The sequence below is a fragment of the Lissotriton helveticus genome, chromosome 8 (assembly GCF_964261635.1).
Source record: "Lissotriton helveticus chromosome 8, aLisHel1.1, whole genome shotgun sequence".
NCBI classification, from domain to species: domain Eukaryota; kingdom Metazoa; phylum Chordata; class Amphibia; order Caudata; family Salamandridae; genus Lissotriton; species Lissotriton helveticus.
In genome coordinates, this window is record NC_136069.1 from 1330532318 (window position 1) to 1330556001 (window position 23684).

The 23684-nt window shown below is 49.5% G+C and overlaps 1 protein-coding gene across 2 annotated transcripts in view; it reads left to right on the forward strand.

The window, feature by feature from the left end:
* KDM6A (lysine demethylase 6A) overlaps positions 1–23684 on the forward strand; it is a 1083812-nt gene that overhangs the window by 877456 nt on the left and 182672 nt on the right. For both annotated transcript variants that reach the window (XM_078658310.1, XM_078658311.1), the window contains one exon: positions 11729–11843. In XM_078658310.1, coding sequence (XP_078514436.1) covers positions 11729–11843 — 115 coding nt within the window. The remainder of the gene's footprint in view (positions 1–11728; positions 11844–23684) is intronic.

Sequence of the window (23684 nt, forward strand, 5' to 3'; positions counted from 1 at the left end):
GCAGGTAAAGGCCCTGTACAGGTGGCACGAAGGGCACAGTATTGGTGGGTGTTAGGGAACCCAGTGCCATTTAGGGCCTCTGGGCAAAACGTGAACATAAATAAGTGCAATGGTTATCCCAGGGTGCCAAAGAGCATGTTGGGGGACATTTAGTGTGTAAGCAGCAGATTAAGTTCAGTTTGTACCCTGGAGGGGGGTAGAAAATCCTGTCATGAATGGCAGGTGAGCATGTGTGTACTGTGCGTTAGTGAATGCACAGCCCGGTGAGTGTGGCCCTGGTCACTCGTTGTGGTTGAGGCCCCACAGGAGTGATGATCTCTGTGGGACACAAGTCAAGGTTTGTGCTTAATGGATAGGGCATATGGGGGTAATGCTAAAAGTGAGAGGCTGGGCATCCCATGGGGTATGGCTTTCAACAGTGGTTTTAGGGCTTCCTGAGGCTGTTCCAAGGGATGCTGTCGTTGATGCCTGTTTTATGACTGGACAGGCGATAGATACATCTTTGCTCCTTTTCCAGCAGACGTCTCTGTATGTTGGTAAGTTGGGGTCTAATGCTTCAATGATGACCCAACGCATGTCATTAGTTGTGTGGCCTACTTCAAGGAAGTGGTTCGTCATGCTGGTATTGTTTTTCTCACATCTTATTGTGCTGCGGCGTTCGCAGATTCTTGATCTTGTGGTTGGTCATGCAAATATAGGTGAGTTTACAAGGACATATAATGCGGTAAATCACGTGTTCAGTATTGCAATTTGTGTGTTGTCTCAATTGCCATGTCTTCCCTGGTTCCAGACTGAGGCTCTTGGTGGTTTCAGTAATGTAGCACATGCTGCTATTGCCACAGGGAAAGTGGCCCACCACGCCTGGGTTCCCCCAGGCATTCATCACTTTGTTGGTTGGCTTCTGTTGTGGTGCTGGTTGTGTGGAGACTATTGCGTCTTTAATGGATCTCGCTTTTTTGTTAGAGAGGAGCGGGGTTCCCAATTAAGGTTACCTGTCTTTAGTATTTTCCAATTCTTGTGGTTAATGTGTGAGACTTTGAGAGACTGCATTAAATGTTGTTACACATGTAAGTGGCGCTGGTGTGGGTTCCCGTGCCTGCGTCTCAATCAATCCCTCACGATTCTGGTTTCTGGCCCCTTATTTGGCTTTTTCTGTGAGCCCCGCTGCTGCAATTTGTCACTCAGATCTTTGGCTTGAGATTTGTAGTCCCCTATGTCTCTGCAGTTCCTACGGAGCCGAAGGTACTGGCCATAGGGGATGTTCTCCCGCAGGGATCTGCGATGGAATCTGGTGAAGTGGAGTAGAGCGTTGCGGGCGGTGGTTTTGAAATGAGTTTTGCTCTTCAAACCTCCTCCTTCTGCTTCTAAGTCCAGGTCAAGAAATGCGGTCTTGTGTCTGTCAAAACTATGTGTGAATCTGAAGTTGGGGGTCACACAAGTTTAGCCATTCACAGAATGCCTTGAAAGATTCACTGTTTCCTTCCCAGATCAGTAGGATATCATCAATGTAGCATTTATAAAATCTGATGTGGGGTAGTCGTGGCTGGTTGTTGTCGAGTAGGTGTCTGGTCTCGATATCGTATACATGAAGACCGCCACGCTGAGGCAAAAACGCTCCCCATTGACGTGCCGTACTTCTGTAAATAGAGCCAGCCCTCAAACTCAAAGAAGTTTTCTTTTAGTGCAAGCGTGGCAAATTCCAGGACAAATCTTTTGGAGGTTCGATGTTGCCAGTTGGTGTTGTCGAGGGCAGATTTCAATACCTGTAGGGGGTCTTGTATGGCTCCATTGACGCCTCTTCTGTGAACGACGTTAGGACGGAGCCTATTCTAAGTTAAGGAATCTGCAGCTAGACTGTGTCTCTACCAGATACATCGTTACCGAAAGTAAGTAACACTTTCTTTATGGGCTCAGGAAGCGAAGTCTCCCACCCCAGGGGTCCAGGAACATTTCTTGTAATGGCAGGCTGGTGTGTGCCAGTCAGGGAACCCACCAGAGGCTGGTCATTTTTCAGGGAGAATCTCTGAGATGCCCTCTTCAGTGCATTTTTCATTAAACCCTACTCTGGCATCAGTGTGGGTTTAATGTGCTGAGAAGTTTGATACCAAACTTCCCAGTTTTCAGTAAAGCCATTATGGTGTTGTGGAGTTAGTAATGGCAAACTCCCAGCACCATATACTCTTAATGGCATTACTGCACATACAATGTCTAAGAATTGGCTTAGATACTGTAGGGGTACCGAGCTGTTGCATCTGTACCCTCACCATTGGTATAGTGCACCCATCTAGAGGGTTGGATGACATACAACGGCAGTGGGTTGTAGGCATGGTACACAGGGGTGTGTGCCATGTCGCCTTTTCTCTTTGTTCTGCACCAAAACCCATGGTACCTTTTACAAGGCATTTAGTTGAATATTTTTTCTTGGGTGTCAAGGAATCTTCTCCAGAAAGGTAGGGTACAAGTCATGTGGTGTCTGTCACTGCACCATGTGGGTTACAAACCCGCACCTTGAGTGCTTCTGGTGACTCGAGCACGACCACAACTCGAAGTCTGGATCGGACTGCCAGGTCATGGTGCTGAATGCTTTGAGGGAGCTGTCCCTAAAGCTGCTTGTGGCCTGGCAGTCAACATCTAGCGCTACTCCTGGGAGGTCTTGGTCCTTCTTGGAACTTGGTCCAAGCCCAGCACAGGTGCTCCTGTGAACAGAACAGTTTCCCACCGCCAGGCCTGCTCCGGATGATTCTAGTTTTCTCAGCCAACACCCCACCCCTGAGAGCTTAGTAGTCCACGCCTTGACTCTCCCCCAGACAGGGAATCCAAGAAGCTGGACTCGCTTGGAAAGATGTTTTTGACTGGCAGCCTGGGATTGCGGTCGGTGAACACTGCATGCCTTTTGGGCTGTTACTCACATACCCTATAAGATTTGGTTGTGCAAGTGCTGCCGCGGTTCTTGGAGGAGAGCCGGGCTATCCTCTCCCATGCAGTCAAGGACAGGAGGGCTGCAGCAAAGTTCACCATTAGGTAGCGTCTGTATAGGACTGACTTGCTGGGCAGAACGGTTTTGTCGACAATGGCCTTACGACGCCAGTCCTGGCTGAGAACATCTGGCCTTTTGGGGGAATTACAGGCCAACCTCTTGATCATGCCCTTCGATGAGACTTGTCTCTTCGCAGAGAAGGCAGACTCTGCTGGAGCGCTTCAAGGACTCACGGGCTACGGTCAAGTCTTTGGGCCTCTCAGTGGCACCTTGCCTTTTGAGGCTACGGAAGGGGCGTTCCAACCATAGCCCGGCCACCATCGGGTGCAAGCTTACCAAGCTGTACAGGGATGTAGATGCAATGCATTCTGACCTTGTGGGTCTGGTAGCCAGAAGTCAGACGCCACCAATCCCCCGGCATCTGCAGCCTCCAAGCCCTCCTAGTTTTGTTTTGCAAGACCATGGGTGCCCATTTGGAGAGAGAATCCAGCACCATATCCTACACTGGCAGCCCATAACATCAGACAAATGGGCTTTGCAAATTATTCGGAGGGTTTACTCCCTCCCTTTCCAATCTCCCAATGTCAGAAGTATGCAGTGGTTGATATTCGTGTTACTTTCTGATACCCAAAAAGAACAAGGGTTTTTGTCCTGTTCTAGACCTCCGAGGCATCAATCTCTTCCTCAAAAAGGAGAAATTCAAGATGCTCACTTTGGCTCAAGTCTTGTCTGCCCTAGAACAAAGAGACTGGCTGGCTGCATTGGACTTGCGGGATGTGTATTTTCACATCCCCATCATGCCTGCCCACAGTGTTTACCTGCAGTTCAAGGTAGGCCATGAGCACTTTCAGTTCCCCGTGCTACCCTTTGGTCTAGCCAGCGCCCTGCAGGTGTTCACCAAGGTGATGGTGGTTGCAGCCCATTTGTGCAGATCAGGGATGCCAGTCTTCCCCTATCTCGACCGGCTGCCGAGGGCGGGCTTGCCCCAGAGTGTAGTCTCCCACCTTCAGGCTATGGCGGACCTCCTGCATTCGTTGAGGTACACTATCAACATGCTAAAGTCACACCTGACTCCCTCTCAGATGCTCCCTTACATCGGAGCTGTTCTGCGCACAGTGCAGTTTCTGGCATATCCGTCCCTGCTGTGAGTCCAGGATATTCAGGTAATTATACCGATGTTTCAGCCTCTATCCTGGATTTCGGTGAAACTGACTTTGGGGTAGCTGGCCTCATGGTCTCCTGTGTCCTGCTAGTGAGATGCCAGATGGCATATCCGGATTCTGCAGCGGTACATGAAGTTCCTTGGATGCAGCATTATGGGAATCTCTCTGACATGGTCCAGATCTCGGAGGTAACAGCACAAAACCTACATTGGTGGCTGATCAACCATGATTAGGTCAGAGGCAGACCTCTCTCCTTTCCCCAACCAGACCACAGAGTAGTGACAGATGCGTGACTCCTGTGATGTGGCGGCCCTCTGGGAGAGGTGATCAGAGGTACCTTGGCTCTGATGGAATCCGGCCTCCACATCAACCTGCTGGAGCTTTGGACGATCCGACTAACATTGAAAGCATTTATTCCCTCTGTCAAGAGGAAGTTAGTGCAGGTGTTAACTGACACCACCTCCATGTGGTACTGCAACAAGCAGGGGTTGTGGACCATTTGTCTAGAGGTCCTGCATCTCTGAACATGGCTGCATCTCTGAACATGGCTGGAACAGCAGGGCATAACTCTGGTGGCTCAACACACGGCAGACTAACTCAGCCATTGATGCCTAGCCAATCATGAGTGCTGTCTCCCATCAAAGGTGGCACAAGGACTCTTTCAGCAGTGGGGGGAGCCTTGATTAGATCTGTTTGCCTTTGAAGAGAATGTGCGATGTCAGCATTGCGTGTTGGAGTTTCCAAGGCTGCTCCCACTCAGAGAGGCTTTTCGTCTCGAGTGGCGCTAGGGCCTCCTGTAAGCGTTTCTGTCCATACCACTCCTGCCCAGAGTTACCAAGAAGTTCAGGAGCGACCCGGCCCAAGTCATCCTTGTGACTCTGGACTGGGCACTGACAGTTTGGTATCCCGAGCTTCTGAAGATGAGCATCGATCCTTCGATCAGGCTGCCCCTTTGGGAGAATCTTCTGTAGTAGGAGAGGGTCCTTCACCTGAACCTGTCAACTCTCCGCCTCCTTGCATGGAGATTGAGTGGCGACAGTTGATAGCTTTTTACCTTTGAAGTCTGTAAGGTTATCTTGGTGGTCGGGCGGCCTGCCACCAAAATGGCATAAGCCTGCTGTTGGCAAGAACTTGTAAAATATTGTTCAGAAAAGTCTATAGACCGTGTTTCTGATCTACTTATCTAAATTCTTACCCTTCGTCATCAGGGCTCTGCTCTGAGCACTTTTAAGGGTTATCTCTCCGCGTTCTTGCAGCTTCCTGACCAACCCTCTTGTTTTTAAGTCCCCTATTGTACATAGGTTTCTGGAAGGGGATTGTGCATATGTTTCCCCTTCGCCCTTCGTCATGCCTCAGTGGCATTTGAAACTGCTTTTCCCTTACCTCATGTGTGCTTCCTTTGAGCCACTATACAATTGTTCCCTCCAGCTGCTTACCATCAAGACAGCCTTTCTAGTGGCAGTAAGATCTGCCCGGAGGGTGAGTGAGCTGCAAGCTTCAACATCCTAGCCCCCCGATCTTATGATATCCCTGGACAAGGTGATGCTTCGCACCCGGGCCTCTTTCCTGCTTAAAATGGTGAACCCTTTCCATTTGGGACGGTCTGTCACCCTAACCACTTTGGATGCTCCTCTACATCCCTCTGAAGAAGAGGAGTGACTCCACCGTCTGGACACAAAAAGAACCTTGACCGCAGAAAAGAGTTCCTGGTGCACGCCCAACTCTGTGAGAGCTAAAAAAAAGGTTAGGCGGTTCAGAAACGGACCATTTTGTCCTGGCTAAAAAGCATCCTCCTGAGGGCTTACAGGTCCATTCCACCAGAGGAAAGGCTGCAACAACGGTGTTTGCTTGTGGGGTTCCAGCCCTGGACATCTGCCAGTCAGGTACGTGGACGTCCCTGTACACGTTTGCCAAGCACTTAGATCTGCAGGGACTTGCATTTCGCCTGTTCGGTCCTGCAGAACTTCTTAGTATAGTCATTTGTCTACAGCTCAACACCATTTTGGTATGTCTTGGGTATCTATTCAGAGTTAAGGAATTTGCAGCTAAAAGTCTATCAGATGAACAAGTTACTTATGTTCCATAATACATGATCTGGTATCAACAATATCTAGCTGCAGATTTCTTACAGACCGCCCCCCCCCCCATCCCCCCTCCCACAATGCCTCTCACTCTGCTGACATATTTCTAGGGCTAGGGTTGCTCCCCTTTCTGTACATTAGTTTGGACTCACACTAGTCAGTTCACATCATAGCTCTGCACCGCTGCCAACGATGCACGGAACTGAACAAAGCCACCCGACGGCCCACAGGGATACTGCTCAGGCAGAAGTTTCGGGATCCAGTCTGATTTCTGGGGAAATTCAAAGCTAAGGAATCTGCAGCTAGATATTATGTTATGTTATGTTACTGTTTGTTTTGTAGAGCGCTCAGCTGCTCCAAAGAGCGTCCCGGCGCTAAAGATCATCACACCAAATACCAGCAACTAACACAAAGCCATAACGGCACCAGAATTAACCATAACAGCATTACAGGGCAAAAAGATAAGTTTTAAGTCCCTTCCTAAAAACAGAGAGATTGGTGCACGTCCGCAACGTCAGGGGCAGAGTGTTCCAGAGACGGGGTGCAAGGTAACTGAAGGAACGACCTCCACAGCGAGCACGCTTCACTGTTGGGACGATAGCCTTCGCCTGGGCAGCAGATCTCAAAGGTCTAGATGGGAGATAGAAATTGACCCTTCTCTGCAGATATTCAGCGCCGAAGTTGTGAAGCGCCCTAAAAGCTGTAATTAAGGTCTTGAAAGAGATGCGCTTACGAATCGGCAGCCAATGCAGAGAGACAAGGAGATTGCTGGCCCTGGCTCTTCTAGTTAGACCGAAGATTGCCCTGGCTGCAGAGTTTTGGACTATCTGCAGACGAGTCAGCAGATATTCAGGCAGACCTAAGTAAAGGATGTTAGCGTAGTCTAGGCGCGAGCCTATTAATGCTTGCACCGTGATCTTCTTATGCTCAAAAGATAGATAAGGCAAAAACGTACGCAACATCCTTAAGATGGCAAAGCACTTCCCAGTCAAGCCAGCAACCTGGGCTTTGAAGGAAAGAGTGTTATCAACCATCATACCCAAATTCTTAGCTGTGACCGAATCGCTGGCAGGGGGAGACATGGCCGAAGGCCACCATTGCTTCCATCTTGGGTCTGCAGGACAGCCAAAGAACAATATTTCGGATTTGTCGGAGTTGCATTTGAGGCCACTTTTTCCGAGCCATTCAAACACAAACTCCAAGCACTTCCGAATGGCTGCTCCATCGAAGTCACAACCCCTGTCACAAGTGAACAGGAGTTGTGTATCATCCGCATAGGATATGATCTGGGCCCCTAGCTCCTCCACCCGTGCCGCCAGAGGTGTAAGGAAGATATTAAAGCGGGAGGGACTGAGTATGGAGCCCTGCGGGACCCCTATCTCAAGCTTCGGCATCAGGGCGGAGAAAGGGGGAGCCCAGATCGTTTGTCTCCGGTCGGCCAAAAAAGACTGAAACCATGCGAACACCGTTCCCCGCAGCCCAATCTCCCAGAGTCTAGTTAGGAGGAGGTCGTGGGGAACGGTGTCGAAGGCCGCCGACAAATTGAGCATGATAAGCAGGGCCTTTCCACCCCTGTCGAGGGTCTCCTTCACAGCCTCGGTTACCTCAAGTAGAGCGGTTTCGGTGCTCAGGTTAGATCTAAATCCAGACTGTGACTGGTGTAAAAGGGAGTTACCCTCTAAAAAGTTGGTAAGGGTGGTGTGAACATACTTTTCAGTAATTATCTCTACCAGATAGTGCGTTATTGAAGGTAAGTAACTTGTTTCCCATTAACATGAGTACTCCTTGTCCTGTCACTACTTCTCCCTGCAGTGGAGCCTTTCCAAAGTATGTGCTTTGTCTGTTTGACATCTAGTGGGACCAAAGCTAGAACTTTCCCGATCCTGCTGGGGATGTCCTATAGGTGATCAGTGCTCCCTTTCCCATCTTCATCAACATTGAGACCAATGGGTATAGAAAGCCAAATGGTCTATCAGCCATCTTTAGGTGAATATATTGGCATCTGCCCAGTTCTCCTGAGAACCCTGATACCTTAGACATAACCCTTTGATCAGTAATTTTGTACACAATCCTAGGACCCGCTGGCACTCAAGACTCGTCCTAGAAGCATGCCAGTACATTAATTGATCTTGAAACTATAAGGCCCCCTTGTCCTAAATAGAATGTGTTGTCGGGTAATAATTTTATAATATGGGAACTCCAATTAGACCTGTGTGAGAAAGTGACATCTTTTTTGTATTGGTATGCCGCCACTTTTTTCTGATGTACTTTGACTGAGTGTGCCCTGGGTTCCTGCCAACCAGGTACCCAGGGCCTGTGTTCCTTCCCTAAAACTGTGTTGAAACTAATAACCCAATTGGCATCTCTGGCCACCTGCCAGCCCCTAGTAAATGGTACCCTAGGTACCCAGGGCATGGTGACCAGAGAAGACCTCTGAGGGCTGCAGCACCTATTGTGCCACCCTCAGGGGCCCTGTACCCTGGCACCCACACACTGCCTATGCAGGCTGAGTGCCTAAGTACAGAACTAAACAAAGTGTCGACATGGCACACATCCCTGTTTGCCATGCCCACAGAACCCACTGCCCTGGCATACTTCAGTCACCCCTCTAGCTGGGTGCCCTATGCCAGAGGTGTGGGGACATGTGCAAGAGCCCTGTGCCCCTACAGTACCCAGGACCATTCCTGGGCACTGTAGGTGCAGTGATGCCTTTAAGAGTATATGGTGCTGGAAGGTTGTCATTACGAACTCCACAACACCATAATGGCTACACTGAAGACTGACAAGTTTGGTACCAAACTTCTCAGCACATTAAACCCGCACTGATGCCAGTGTGGGATTTAATGTAACATGCACCAGAGTGCATCTTAGAGATGCCCCCTGAAACCCTAACCTACAATCCACGTCTGGGCTGAGTGGCTGCAGAGGCTGCCACACAGCAGACATGTTGTTGGACCCCTGGGTGGAGAGCCCCCCCCCCCGCTCTCCTGGGCCTGCAACAATGCACAACCTGGGCGAGGTGCTAGGTCTCCTCCCCCAGGATGGGCAGGGGGAAGCTTCAAAGGCATGCCGCCTCTGTGAACTTCTCCAGACCATTTGCTGTACCCAGCAACTGCCTCCACCAGTCCTGACCCCCATTCTGGCGGGAAGACTGGTGGGAAGAACTACGTCAGGAAGGGGGGTGTGCCAGCCTGTGCCAACCCCACCCTTCAAGTGGGGGAGACTAGGTGAAGCACGACCCCGGGCTCCGGCCATCGTGTAGATGGGGAGCCTTGCCCAATCACAGATTGACTCCTGCCCCCCTCCCACAGGAGAGGAGCATGCTAGGGGGTGTACCCACCCCAGCACAGGGACCTATTGGACCATGTCCTTGCCCTACCTGTAACACACCTAAATTCAGTATTTAGGGGCTCCCTGAACCTTTCTTCCTTAGATCCCGATAAGAAAAGAAGAAAGAAGATCAAGAAGACCCGCCGTGCAGCTGCTAACAGGATGACAACAACTAACTTGGCCCCAGCCCTACCGGCCTCTCGATCCTGGAACCTGCTCCTACCTAATCCCAGCGACTCCTGCGGACAGCAACCTTGGGACACCCAAAGGACCTGCCTGCCTTGACCCTCTTAAAGCCTGGGACTCCCATCAGCAGAGGCTCTGCTGCACCAACACCCCTGGTGCCAGCCAGGAAGCTCCGGACCAACCTACTCTGCACCCGCCAAGCCCTACCCGTGCCAGAGTGATCCAGGGCCACAAGGACGTCCCCCCGGCGACTAGGACCCGAAGTCCAGTGCCCAAAGACACTCCCCGACGACGCCTGCAGCCTCAGGACAGAGGACCCCTCCGACTGCGACCAGCAGGGGGTAAGATTTCCCGACGTCAAAAGACACCCCGGCGCCCCACGGCCCCCTGTGCCCAACTCCTGGGTGCCTACCTATCCTCCAAGATCCCAACTTACCCCTCGAAGTGTTGGTCACTCCAGAAGATCCTTCGTCCCAGAACCTGCAGCCTTTGCTCCCTTTTCAAGTTCCTCATTGAATAAAATTGAGCGCCCGACGGCTCAAAAGCACCCTGCACCCAGCCACCCGAGTGCCCCTGGCAGTGCAACCTGTACCCTATCCTACTTCCCCATTTGCCCTGAGCAAGTGACCAGAAGCCCAGCTCCCACAGCCGCGTGGCCTGCTAGCCAGCAGCCACCAACCAGAGGCAGCCTTTCCCTCATTGGATAACATTGGGCCTAACTACCTCTGCACCTGGCCGCCCCTGTGCCGCTGGGGGTGACCCAACTGTACTTACCTGACCCTGGAGAACCCCTGAGTCTATACCCAGAACCCTAACTTCACCAGCCAAGTACTCGCCTGGAAACCAATAACGCACTTACCTGCCATTGGATAACATTGACTGGTTTGACTCTAAAAATCGTTTTGGAAACTAAAAATATTCATATAAAATCACCCGAATTCCGAAGTACTCACCTGTGATCAGGGGAGAAGACAGTACTGTACCTTGTAGCCCAGTACTGAACCGCCAAAGTAATCCTTACCGGGTTTACTAGTAATCTGTATTTTCTCCATAGGAATCCACTGTCTGCTTTTCTATGACATTTCTTTTGTCTACTTTTGAAAACTTTAAATATTCTTTAAAAATCATATGAAATACTGAAACACAATTACCTACCTGTTTTAAGTTGAGACCCCAGTGCTGGACTTAGGAGCCCAGTACTGGAATACAAAAGTAACGAGATCAGACTTTACCTGCAACCTGAATTTTCTCCCTTTGGATAACATTGTCAGATTTACATTGAAAAGTTTCCTAAGTGTGAACTTTTAAAACCGCTTTTAATTCATGAAAATTGACTACAGTAACGAAAACGTTTTTACTAAATTGGTTTCAGTTTAGACCCCAGGACTGAATCTAGGATCTAGTCCTGGAACTACTAAAGTAAGCTGTATAGTAATCAACTGTACTTGTATGTTGAAAAACCATTGAGCTCAATGCTAAAGTGTGTCTAGAATTGTGATGCCTTCTACAGCCCCTGTATCTATCGTGTTCACAAACTTTATTGCTTCCTGACAAAGCAATTACATGAGAGTACTCGTATTGAGGAGTATATTTTTATGCCTGTTGGTTCCAAAAATAACACCACTATATCTATTGATATAACAATTGGCCTGGAGTTCAGTCTTTTGAGTGTGTGAAATCCTTTGCTGACTGAGTGTGTACAACAAATGCTTTACACTGTCCTCTGGTACTGCCTTACTGCTCGACCAAGCTACCACTTTAGAGAGTAAGGTCACACCTGACTTTAACCTCTGTTATACCTCTGGGGTTTGTGGACTCTATACACACTGTACCTCATTCTGGTCCAGTATATATAGTCACTTTCTCACAGAATATATAGAGCCACTTTCTCACAACCTGTGAATATAATAACTAGGGAAACAAATGTTTTTTGTTTTTCACTTTTGAGAAAGTGTGTTGCTGTATAAAAATATTTTGGTACTTGATTTCAGGTCATCAAGAAAACAACAACTTTTGTTCTGTGAACATTAATATTGGGCCTGGTGACTGTGAATGGTTTGTGGTTCCTGAGGCATACTGGAGCGTTTTGCATGACTTCTGTGAAAAGTAGGTATTTTATCAAAATAAATACTGTTTGACCTAAATTTGCATGTTTTAGATTGTGGTACCCTACAAACATGTTGTTTGATGTGCTAAATCTCTCTAATTAAAGGCTTAATTAGACACTTTTAATGTGATGGATTTGTAAGACCGATTAATGATTGCAAAACATGACCCATGGATGTGAAATCATTTTCACAATACAATTTCCTAGTTTACTCCATATTTCACTTGTTTAATGAAAATCTTGAAAAAGTTTCACATTTTAAATCTACTTTACGACTTTTAAATCCCTGGTTTTATGATATAGACTTGTAGCCGCAGATCCCCCACATTGTGAAGTTCCCTAGGTAGCATACTGGATCTGGAATTTTCTCAGCAATTCCCTTGCATGTTGACAAGTGACATAACGCAGCTCTGTGTCAGAATCGTTCTCTCTGGGCCCCTATCTATGCACCACCTCTGCACACTGACTTGATTTCTTTCTGTGCCTTCCGATTTGGAGCTGAAGCCAGCAGTGCGGTCTTCTAGCAGACTTTTTGCCCCTTAGGAAAACTGTTTCCTGTAAACACTTCACAGTGTGCAGAATCTGGATCCTAAAATGACAGGTTTTAAGCTGTAATTGTGACTGTCAGACGTCAGTGGCAGACACCCATGATGTCTGCCCCTTTTGCCTCCACACCTCACATAACGCGGAGTCATGTTGTCTTTGGTGCTCGAAGAGCATTTATTTCTGATCCAGCAAAGTACACAATACGTTCAAGTCTGGACACCAGTGACTTCTTGGGTAGGGTGCTCAGGCCCAGTGCTGTGCTGAGGCCCCACATATGGATTTACTCCACCGTCTTTTCCTCTGACATCCAGCAGTCTGTAATGAACATGTCCTTTGTCAGTTCAGGGCTGTTGGTAGCGAAGACTGATTCTGCATTGGAGAGATTTAAAGAGAACAAAGCATCTTTCCTCTCTCTAGGCCTATTTCAGACTGCTCTGCAGTTCCCCTAAGACGATGTCCATTTTGAGGCTTTGGTAGGGGCTTCCTGCACAGGCAACAGGAATTTGTGACTCTGCAGCAACAGGCCTTCCAGTACTTATGAAGGCGAGGCTAGGGAGCACACCAGCAGTGCTGAGGCCCCTCATGGGCAATGCACTCACCAGACCCCAAACCCCCTCCCTGCAGCTTCCACAAAACCACTTTAATTTGTACTTGGCAGCACACGATAGCCCGGTGGGAGCTCAGATCACCTTTTCCCACCCCGAATGGCAGATGGTAATGCAGGACTTGCAGGATGCATATTTTCACATCCCTGTCCTTTAATTCCCCATGCTTTATCAGGTAGGCCACAAGCATTTTAAGTACTCTGTGCTCCCTTTTGGCCTTACCATTGCACCTCCAGATTTTCTCCAAATTGAAGCTACTTGTCGCAGCACATCTGGGTACTAGTCTTCCAATTCCTTTACAACAGGCAACTGAATGCAGGCTCTCCTCCAGCATTTGTAGGCCACCTAGAGACAGCCAACATATTGACATCGTTGGGCTTTTCCATCAACGTGATGAAGTCACAGCTGACTCATTCACGTTTCCCTTTCATTTTCCCCTTCCAGGCTAAGTTGCTCTTTCGAGCCATCCTTACGCGTCAATTAGTCCAGCACATTAGGGCTGTGATTTTAACCCTTGTCCTGTTTCTCAGTGAGAGTATGTAGGAAGCTGGCTCTGTATATACTATACCAAAGTAAGGTATGGTGTGTACAGAGTCCAGTTGAACCCCAAAGGTAGGCAGAGGTAAAAGTAGATCACCAGAAAAATTTCAAAGTGTCGATTTCCACAAACTACAAATATTCCTTAAAAATCGCCTGTATGACTTTAACGCATTCTTTCAATTGTTTACAGGTGATGCACCAGTGCTGGATCCAGGATCCACCACTGAGTAAGAAAAAGTAACGATAACACTACTTACCTGCTAAGTGAATTTCCTCCCATAGGATAACATTGGTGATTTTATGTGAAAAAGTTTCTAAGTGTCCACTTTTAAAATACAATAATATTCCTTAAAAATCACTACTGTAACCAAAACGCTTTTACTCAGCTGTTTACAGGAGATGTCCCAGGACTGAATCTAGGATCCAGTCCTGTGGTTAGAAAAGTAGTCCATAAAGTAACTAATTGCATTTAACTAGAAATTCCCATTGAGCTCAATGTTGCATTGTGTTTGAAATTGTGTTTCCCATTGCAACAACTGTAACTACTGTAATTAAGTCCATTGCCTATTTGAAAAGTATTTAAACTAAAGTAACTCATTCTGATAGAGAATATTTTTTGGTTTAAATTTCTTTCACTGAATTTATCCATAAAGAAAACAAATGAGCCAATGTGCTCCAGAATCATCGGGTAACAACCCGGCATTTCACTATCATGTTTCAGGCAGAACGAACCACAAACTGGAATACAAAACCCCCCACCCCCTCCTCCTCAAAGAAAAAGTAAACTCATGACAGTGGAAGCATTGCGTCCTGAGAAGCAGGTCCATAAAGCGACTAAGTGTCAGGTGGGGGGCACCGGGGGGGGCGGTCTGTCAGTCGTATCAATCGAAGATTTTTGGGACAGGTAAGTTCCGTGAATTCCGATGTCAAAAGCGCTAAGAGAGGAGCCCAAAGTTCGTGGAATGAGACCCCTGGGTTGGTCAAAGAGAGCGAAATCTTTTCCATCCCTACAATGGACCACAGCCTATGCAACCAGCCTAAACGACTGGGCACTGTCGTGGAACCCGAGTGTGCAAGAACATTCTGAACTGCCGCTCCCATGGTCAGGGCCATTTGTTTGCCTCTCCTAGAGTGAAGCGGGAAGGTGATAGCATTGGGAAGGCCAAGGAGGATATACGCTGGAAATCTCGGAATCTGCCTATTGAAATGTGAGTCAATCTCATCTAATATTTGTGGCCAATATGTCCCCAACGATGGGCAGTCCCAGAGCAGATGGGTAAGAGTACCTGGCATGACACAACCTCTCGAACACAGCGGGCTACGCGAGGGGTTGCCCCTATGAAGCCGGTCAGGGGTTAAGTACCAATAGGTGGCCAATTTAGTTGCTGTTTCGAGAAAGTATATTTTGATACCTGATTGGTTCTAAAATAAAACTATATATTTTGATTTTAAAACAATTGGCCTAGAGTTCAGTTCTTGAGTGTGTGAGACCATTTTCTGACTGAGTGTGTACAACAAATGCTTTACACTGTCCTCTAATACTGCCTTACTGCTCGACCGAGCTACCACCTTAGAGAGTAAGGTTATTTCTAACTTTAGCCTCTGCCAAACCTCTGGGAACTGTGGACTCTGTACACCCTGTACCTTACAGACCCACCTTCTTACAGTATCTTACCTATACCATAGGCAGTGGGTTGCAGGCATGGCACACAGGTATGTGTGCGATATCAACTCTTCACTTTACTCTGCATGAGAACACGCAATCTGCAATGGCCAAGTATGTATGTATGTGTGTGTGTGTTAAGGTACAGGACATCTAAGGGTGGCACAATATGTGCTGCAGCCCTTAGAGGCCTTCCCTGATCACAGTGCCCTTGGAACCCATAGTACCTTTTACAGTGGACTTATATGTGTCCTGAGAGTTCCCAATTGGGGATGCAAAGGTACAGTTTTGGGAAAGAACACAGACCCTGGGAACCTGATTGACAGGGACCCAGGGCACATCAAGTCAAGGTGCATAAAAAATCTGAAAAAAGTGGGGGGGGTTTACTGCAACAGAAACCCAGCTTCCTAAAGAGTAGCGATGAGGCTTCTGGGCCTCTTGCTTCCTGCTTATTGAGCAGTCCAGGAGACAAGAGCAGGCTCTGCAAAAGGATCTGAATCCTCAGTGGGGTTCACACAAAGGGAAACATTTGTATTCCACACAGATGTCGGAGGTGACTGCAAAAGAGCTGCAGTGGCAGCTTCTGGAGAGTGATTGGACCAGTGGCAGCCCTTGCTTCCTGCCCCACCCAAAATTAACGGTCGTGGTAGATGCATCTTTTTTCCTTTAAGGATGTTACCTGGGCGAGGTGGAGATCATATTTCTCTGGTCTCCGGTGGAGTCTTGCCTCCTTATCAACCTGCTTCTATCATTGACATGGAAAGCATTCCTTCCGACTATCAAGAGCGAACTGGCGCAGATTCTCAAGGAAGCCATGACTGCCATGTGGCATTGGGTCAGGCAGGGCAGTGTGGGGTAATGGATTCTGTGTCAGGAGGCCTTCTGTCTCTGGAAAATGCTGCCGCCCGTATGGTACTCAATCTCCCGCGAAGGGCTTCCGGCAAAACTGCACTACAAAACTTCACTGGCTCCCCATTGAGGAGCGCATTAAGTTTAAAGCCCTCTGCTTCGCCCACCGCATTGCAAAGGACAAAGGGCCAAGGTACCTGCGCAACCTTCTTACCATGCACCGCCCCTCCCGGGACCTTAGATCTGCTGGAACAATGCTGTTTCAAATCCCGCGTGTGCGCAAGAGCAGGATGGGAGGTAGCTCCTTCCGCTTTCTTGCGAGCAAGCACTGGAATAGTCTCCCCCTCAACCTGCGCATGGAGCCCTCTGAAACATTATTCAGATCTAAACTTAAAACCTACCTGTTTCCAAGGGAATAACTGAGTCTGTAGCCTGGGGTGTAGACTATCCCCAGTTCTCGGCCTCTTCAGGGAGCGATAGCATTTCTTAGCGCGGGGACACACTGTTTTTAGTGTAACCATGCGCTCTATAAGTGGTTTTATTATTATTATTATTATTGTTCAGGGTATCTCCCTGACTGCACAGCACCTGGCAGGAGCATCTAATAGAGACTTCTAGCTGCAGCTTCCTTAACTTAGAATATCCCCAGGCGTCAGACTGGATCCGGATTTTTTTTTGCAGCAGCAGCACATCTCCGGGCCAGGGGACGGTGCCACACGACCTCGCCCTGACGTCGTCCACGAAAGTGACATCAGCGAGGTCATATAAGTCCCTCCCGTCGTGCTGACGTCAGTTTCCTTCTTTTCCGCGTGCAACGCAGATCCGGAGTTAGCGGTACCTCTGGCCTGTGTTTAAGCCCCCTTTTTGACGCTTTGCGTCTAGAACAGTGTGCGATGCCTTCGGGTTTCCAAACTTGTACCTAATGTTCGCGGTAGATGTCCACGACGGACCTGCATCTTATTTGTATGTGGTGTCTGGGAGAACACCACAGCTCAACGGACTGCGACGCCTGCCAACACCTTAAGCCGAAGTCCCGGCAGGATCACCTGATGAAGCTTCTTTCGGCACGGCTGTCTCGGTCTGAGTGGTCTCGTCCCCCGGCCTTTTCATCGCCGCAGGTCCCTCTTACCTGTTCAGCCGTCGATCGCCCTCCGGGGCCGTCGTTTGCCACTTGTAGGTAAGTCTCGGCACGGACCCAAATGGAGGCCTTTGATGCAGCCTTGCAGGCCTCCTTTGGGTCCTCTCCAGTTCCTGGGGCGTCCTATGGGCCTCCGCTTCTTGTGGGATCCCCAACCGACTCGCCGGTGGGTTTGCCCCCAGCGCCGATTGAGCCTTTGCCCCCCAGGGACGTCTGATATGTGGTGTCAGGGCCCGGCTGGGTCCCCCTCTATGACCCACGGCACCCCTGCTGCGCCGCATAGTTCTGTGGGACTCCCTGTGGCGTTGCAGGTAGACTCGGCTCCGCCTCCGCTTCTTTCTCCGGAGTCTGAGCCTGTCATGGTTGAGGCAGAGTAGGTGCAGGTGCGGTGCCGAAGGCTTGCCTCCCCGGCTCCAGCACCTTCTCCTTCTTCGGAAGGGGAGCTTGTCGTGGTTTCGGCACCCGACGGGGCCGACTCGACGCTGGATGGAGTAGAGTCGGCGCCTGACGAGGCACGATCGATCCCAACAAATGTTGTTTCGGCGCCGCGTCGACACCGGGTCGTTGACTCTTCTCCAGAAGCCTCTGGAGAGAGTTTGGCATGGCTCTCCCACCCGGGCGACACCGGATGTATTCTTGCCTGTGCCCCCCTCAGAATTTGTGGAGTCTCCTCGGGAGCCTCGAGACCCGGCGGGCTCTTCGCCTCCTCAAGAGCCCCATCAGGATCCTCATTCTTCAATGGGACATTGCTCGCACCCTCAGTGTCTTGGAAGGGTGAGCTTACAGCCCTCCCCTACTGATAGCTGCTGTCCCCTCCACCGAGGGCTACCGTGGCTAGTGCGGCTTTTTTTGGAGTGGTCTCCTTGGCCACTCGCATTTTGAAAACGCAGCCCCCTTGTCTGTGAACTGTCTGCTTAAGGTCCTTCACCGTGGGTCCGGCAATGTGGAGCTGCTTCTGAATTTTGAAGCTTTGATTTATGATGTCCTTTTGGGCACCTGGGTTCGACCTGCTTCAGGTGATCCTGTAGCTCTTTCAGTTTTGCACCGCCACCGTCCTGCTCCACATTATCCTGTTTGCCTTTGTGTGTACCCTGATGTGCAGGAGTTTGTTTTACAAACTGCCTTCCCTTCCTTACCCCGGCTAATGCTTCCTCCCTCCCGGGAGACCATATGGCTTGAGTCATGGGGTCGGACCATCTTTGCCTCCTCTAGTGCTGCCCTATGGTCCTTAAATACAGTGTGTGTTTTGTCTCTGGCTACCTCTATCCTGTGGGACTCTGTGAAGTCTTTGCTTTCTGCCACCTCTGAAGGCGCTCCTGTTGACCTCCTTCATCTCCTCTTGGATGGCCGTGAACTTGCGGAATTCACAATCCGCTCGGCCTTGGATACTGCGAATTCCTTAGTCCGGGCTATGGCTGGTTCTGTTGCCTTGCGGCGCCATGCTTGGTTGCGAGATAGTCTTTCCGGAGAATAGAGTGGCTGGTTGATTTACCCTTTGATGGGGTTTTGCCGTTTGATGCTCACGCCGAATCGGTGGTTCAGCGCTTCATTGCGGGCTTTTGCCCTCCCACTTAGGTCTGTCTTCCGTGGTGGTACCCTTTTATTTAGCATCCTTTAGATGCGATGTGTTTTTGCTGGGCACTGAGCCTATTTCTTCTGTTTGTTTGGTCAAGGTTGATTACCCTTTCATTTGACATCCTTTGGATGCATTTTGTTTTTGAGCTCATAGTTGGCCTCTGTGGCAGTGTTCCACAGATTGCTGTGTCTGGTCCTCTGACTGTGGTTTGCCCTAAGAGGTGTTCCCCGTTATTTGGGGTGTGCATACTCCATGTGGAGTACTTGTATGCTATTATATAGCTCTGCTTATCTCAACCAGGCCTAGAGATCCCATGAGCTCTAGGTGTCACCTGGTGCTGTTATGTCCCATTCTACGGTGCTCAATGTTCTGCCCTGGCGCCGTCTTTTGTACGCCATGGGTTGTCTTGCCCTTTACCTGTTTCACCTCCTTGGGAGGGTTTCATGGTGTTTCTCCTCTCTAATGCGGCTACCTTCTCCCATTACTGTACTAGGTGTGCTCCTATACGGCCATGTTGCATAGTCCTGGCTCGTTCATGTGTTTGTATATATATATCATATACAGTCAGGTGGCACAGGGCGTCTACCACCAATAGGCTAAAAGTTAGTATATCGGAGTTTCTAAGGCAGTCCTCCTGCCTTCTGCTTGCACTGGGGGTCAAGACTCCTGTCACCCTCACGACCAAAGTCTCCTGCCCAGAGTTCTGAAAAAGATCAAGAAAGAACAGGCCCAAGTCATTCTAGTGGCCCTTGACTGGGCGATGAGCGAGAGGAATCGAGAACTGCTTCCCATAAGCACATGTCCCCCAGTCCGGCTGATCCTTTTAGAGGACCTCCTGTTGCAGTAGCAGCGATGCATTTTGCACCTGAGCCTACTCAACCTACACCTCCTTGCGTGGAGATTGAATGGTGACAGCAGATTGGCTTTTAGTCTTCCTCCTGAGATGGTTGGTTCTATCTTGGGTGCCAAACATCCATTCACAAAATCTGTCTTTGTTGGACTCTGCAAGAAGTTTATTGCTTGTGTTCATCCTCACACATCCAACCTCTAAATGTGCAGTTATCAGATGTTCTCCTGTTTTGTTTCTCCCTAACCTAGCTAGGCCTTGCTGTGGCAACAGTTAGTTACCTTTCGGACTTCCTATATTTACCATATTATCCAGCCCTTTTCAGAGCACCTGTTGTCATGGGTTTTTTAAGAAGCTGACGCATATGTGCCGCCAATACCATTTGTGATGCCTCAGTGGACCATAATTTGGTTCTCTTTTATCTGATATACACTCCCTTCTATCCCATGGACAGTTTTCTTAGTCACCTTCTAGCTATTAAGACTGCATTGATCATTGCCTTAACATTGGCCAAGTGAGTGACCAAACTCTAGGCATTGTCCATAGTTCCACAATATACATCTTTCTTCCTGGAAGGAAGTGGCTTTCCTGCCTAAGGTAGTCACACTCTTGCACATAGTGCAATATATCACCTTGACAGCTTTCTATGGACTTCCTCACTCCCTTCAAGGACAAAAGGCCTTCACTACTTTGACTCCTAGGAGGGCACTAAGATTCTATGTACACCAGAGCAGGGTTTTCTGACAGGATGACCAACTTTTTGTCTGTTTCTCTGAGGCTAAGAAGGCAAAGCGGTGCAAAAGAGGACCATCTAAATGGATTGTGGCAAGCATCAAGATCTGCTGTTGGCAGGCCAATAAATAGCCCCCTGAAGGTTTGCATACTCCACAAGAGCAATGGCTGCTACCACTGCGCTGGCTCATAATGTGCCAGTCCTGGAAATGTGCCAGGCAGCAATGTGAAAGTGTCTCCACATGTTCATGAAGTATTACTTCCTGTATAGCCAGGAGATTCACAATTTAAGGAATCTGTGCTTAGAAGTCTCTATCAGGACATATCTGATAGAGACATCTAACTGCAGATTTTTTACCTTTGAATTTCCCAGGCGTCAGGCTGGATCCGGAAACTTTAGCTGACCAATACCCCTGGCGCGCACCGTCTGGTGGCTCCATGTGACATTGTCTGCATCATTAGTGCTGGTTATGATATCATGGTACCAACCGGGCACGCTTATGTCAGTTATTTTCTTTCTGCGCCAGTTAAACGCCGATTTAGGAAGAGCTACCCCTGTCACTTTTTGACAGGTTTGTTCTCTGCGTTTTGTTGACTTCTGTATTTTTTTCAATCGTGTGTGAGGGATGTCTTCGAGGAAGCAGGGTTTAAGATGTGCGGGCCTGTCTCTAAGACCATGATTGAAGTCGTGCTCGGACTGTCGGGCCAAGGCTCCTAAGGCCTTGAGGGAGAGGGCTTTGAAGCTCCTTGCAGCCCGACCGCCAACACGTCAAGCGAGACTCCGTGAACGTCCCGATCGATGAAGAGGTTGTCGCTGGATCGTTCCCGGAGCCCGAACTCCTCTTCATCCCACTTGAGGTCATCGGGACACACGGGGAAGAGGCACAAGAAGAAGTACAATGGGACTACATCTTGTTTTCGAATGCCGTCAGTCGACTAAGGAGGTAAGGAGCACCAACGCACTAGGTTCGGTTCGCCAGAGCCTGGGTCGACTTTCCGCCTCTTCCCCTTTCAGGGAGGTGGAGCGACCCCTACTCAGATGAAAGAGTTTTACATGGCCATGCGCCGCATATTAAAGTGGGCCGACCCCTCTGATGAGCCTTTTGGCCCGCGGGGTCGGGAGGGGCCTCGTTGGATTAGACGCCGTCGGCTCCAGTGGGGTCTCAGGGATCCAGGTCAATGCCGGTCGTGCAACTGCGACCTCCTCCGAAGTCGGACCCAAAGTCGGTGCTGCCGGTGGACATCAATGGAGCCAGCCCTATCCTCGTCCCCGATGAGCCTGGAACGGCGTCGCTCGTCACAGATTCTAACGTTGATTGAACCCAGAGGTTCTTTGTTGTTGCCTGAGCACTTTGTAGATGTGTTAGGCTCTGGAGAGGAATGGGGGGGGGTCTATGGCCCCTTTAGATCACCAGGATAACTCTGCAGAGCAGTTGGACTGGTATGGGGAACTTGGAGAGGCCAGTGGAATAAACACTTCTCCTGATACTGGCATTCTCTCTCTGGCAACTCTGGCTATGGAGGAGGGGGCATCTTATGCCATGGTGGTTAAGAGGACAGCTCTGGTCCTTGGACTGGAGCTGCCCTCATTGGAGGTCAGAACTAATCTCCTGACTGAAGTGCTTCAGCCTGGGATTTCACTTCAGAACCCCTTTTGCCCTTGGTTGAAGCACTTAATGTCGTTCTTCTGGGCACGTGGTCCAAGCCTAGCTCAAAGGCTCCTGTGACTAGGACAATTGCCCGCTGCCACCCCCCAGGTCCGGGTGAACCATAGTTCCTCAGCCTCTATATCCCAGGGCGCATTCCCTTCCGCCCTTCCGGATAGGGAATCCAAGAGGCTGGATTTATTTGGGAAGAAAATGTTTTCTTCTTTCAGCTTGACATTGCCGTTGATGAATACTGCTTGCCTATTGGTCGGTTTCTCCCACTCCCTTTGGGAGACAGTTGCGCAAGTGCTGCGTGAAGTCCCGGAGGAGGCCCGAGCTGAGCTCTCTCAGGCTGTTAAGGACAGGAGAGATGCAGCAAAATTCACCATCTGGTGTGGCCTTAAAATGACTGATTTGCTGGGCAAATCAATTTCCACGACAGTGGCCTTGAGGCGCCTGGCTTAGGACCATTGGCTTCTCGGGAGATGTCCAGGCAATTCTGATGGATATGCTCTTTGATGGCACCCGCCTTTTTGGGGAAAAGGCAGACTCGGCCCTAGTGAGGTTCAAGGACTCTCTAGCTACAACCAGATCCTTGGGCCTCTCTACTACTCGTCGTGGCCAATGTACCTTTCGTGACAGCCCTATCCTAGCCACCGTCTTACCCATGTTTCCCAAGCTGTGCGGGGATGTGAATGCAGCTGATTTCAACCTAGGAATGAAAGATAACAGTCGTCGGCCACACTACCCTTGGCAGCCACAGCCTCCAAACACTCCTAGTCTGACTCTGCAAGACCACACCACTCCAGTTGGCGGGAGAATCCATCATCTCACCCACTGGAGGTTCATAACATCGGACAAGTAGGTCTTGCAGATCATTCAGGAGAGCTATTCTCTTCACTTCCTTTCTTCTTCCCATTCTACCAAATCAGGAATGGCTGATGGAGGATCATTTAAAATTGCTCCAGGAGGAAGTTACAGTTCTCTTGGCCAAGGGAGCTATATAAGGGGGCCCTGGTTTCAGAAGTAGGCAGTGGCTGTTATTCCCGCTTCTTTCTGATCCCAAAGACAAACAAGGGGCGACGGCCGATTTTAGAACTTCAGATTGTCAATCTCTTCCTCGGGAAGGAGGCATTCAAGATGCCTACCCTGTGTCAGTGTCTTGTCTGCTCTAGACCAAGGAGACGGGATGGTAGCTCTGGACCTGCAAGATGCATATTTTCACATCCCCTTTCTGCCGGGCCACTGGCGTTACCTGCTGTTCAAGGTAGGCCGCGAGCACTTCCAGTTTATCGTGCTCCCCCTCGGCCTAACCAGCGCCCACGGGTGTACACCAACGTGATGGCGGAGGTTGCAGCTCATATGCGCATATTAGGGGTGTCAGTCTTTCCCCTACCTCGATGACTGACTTTTAAGGCAGTCGTCTCCCACCTTCGGACTACGGCAAACCTCCTGCATTTGCTGGGGTTCTGTATAAACGAGCCGAATGCCAAACCTGACTCCTACTCAGACGTTCTTTCGTTGGATCTGTTCTAGACACAATGCAGTTTTGGATCTGGCCTGCCAAGCAGCGAGTCCAGGTTATTCAGGCTTTGAGACCGATATTTCAGCCTCTATCCTGGATTTCGGTGAGACTGACTCTGAGGCTGTTGGGCCTCATGGCCTCCTGCATCCTGTTAGTAAAGCATGACAGGTGGC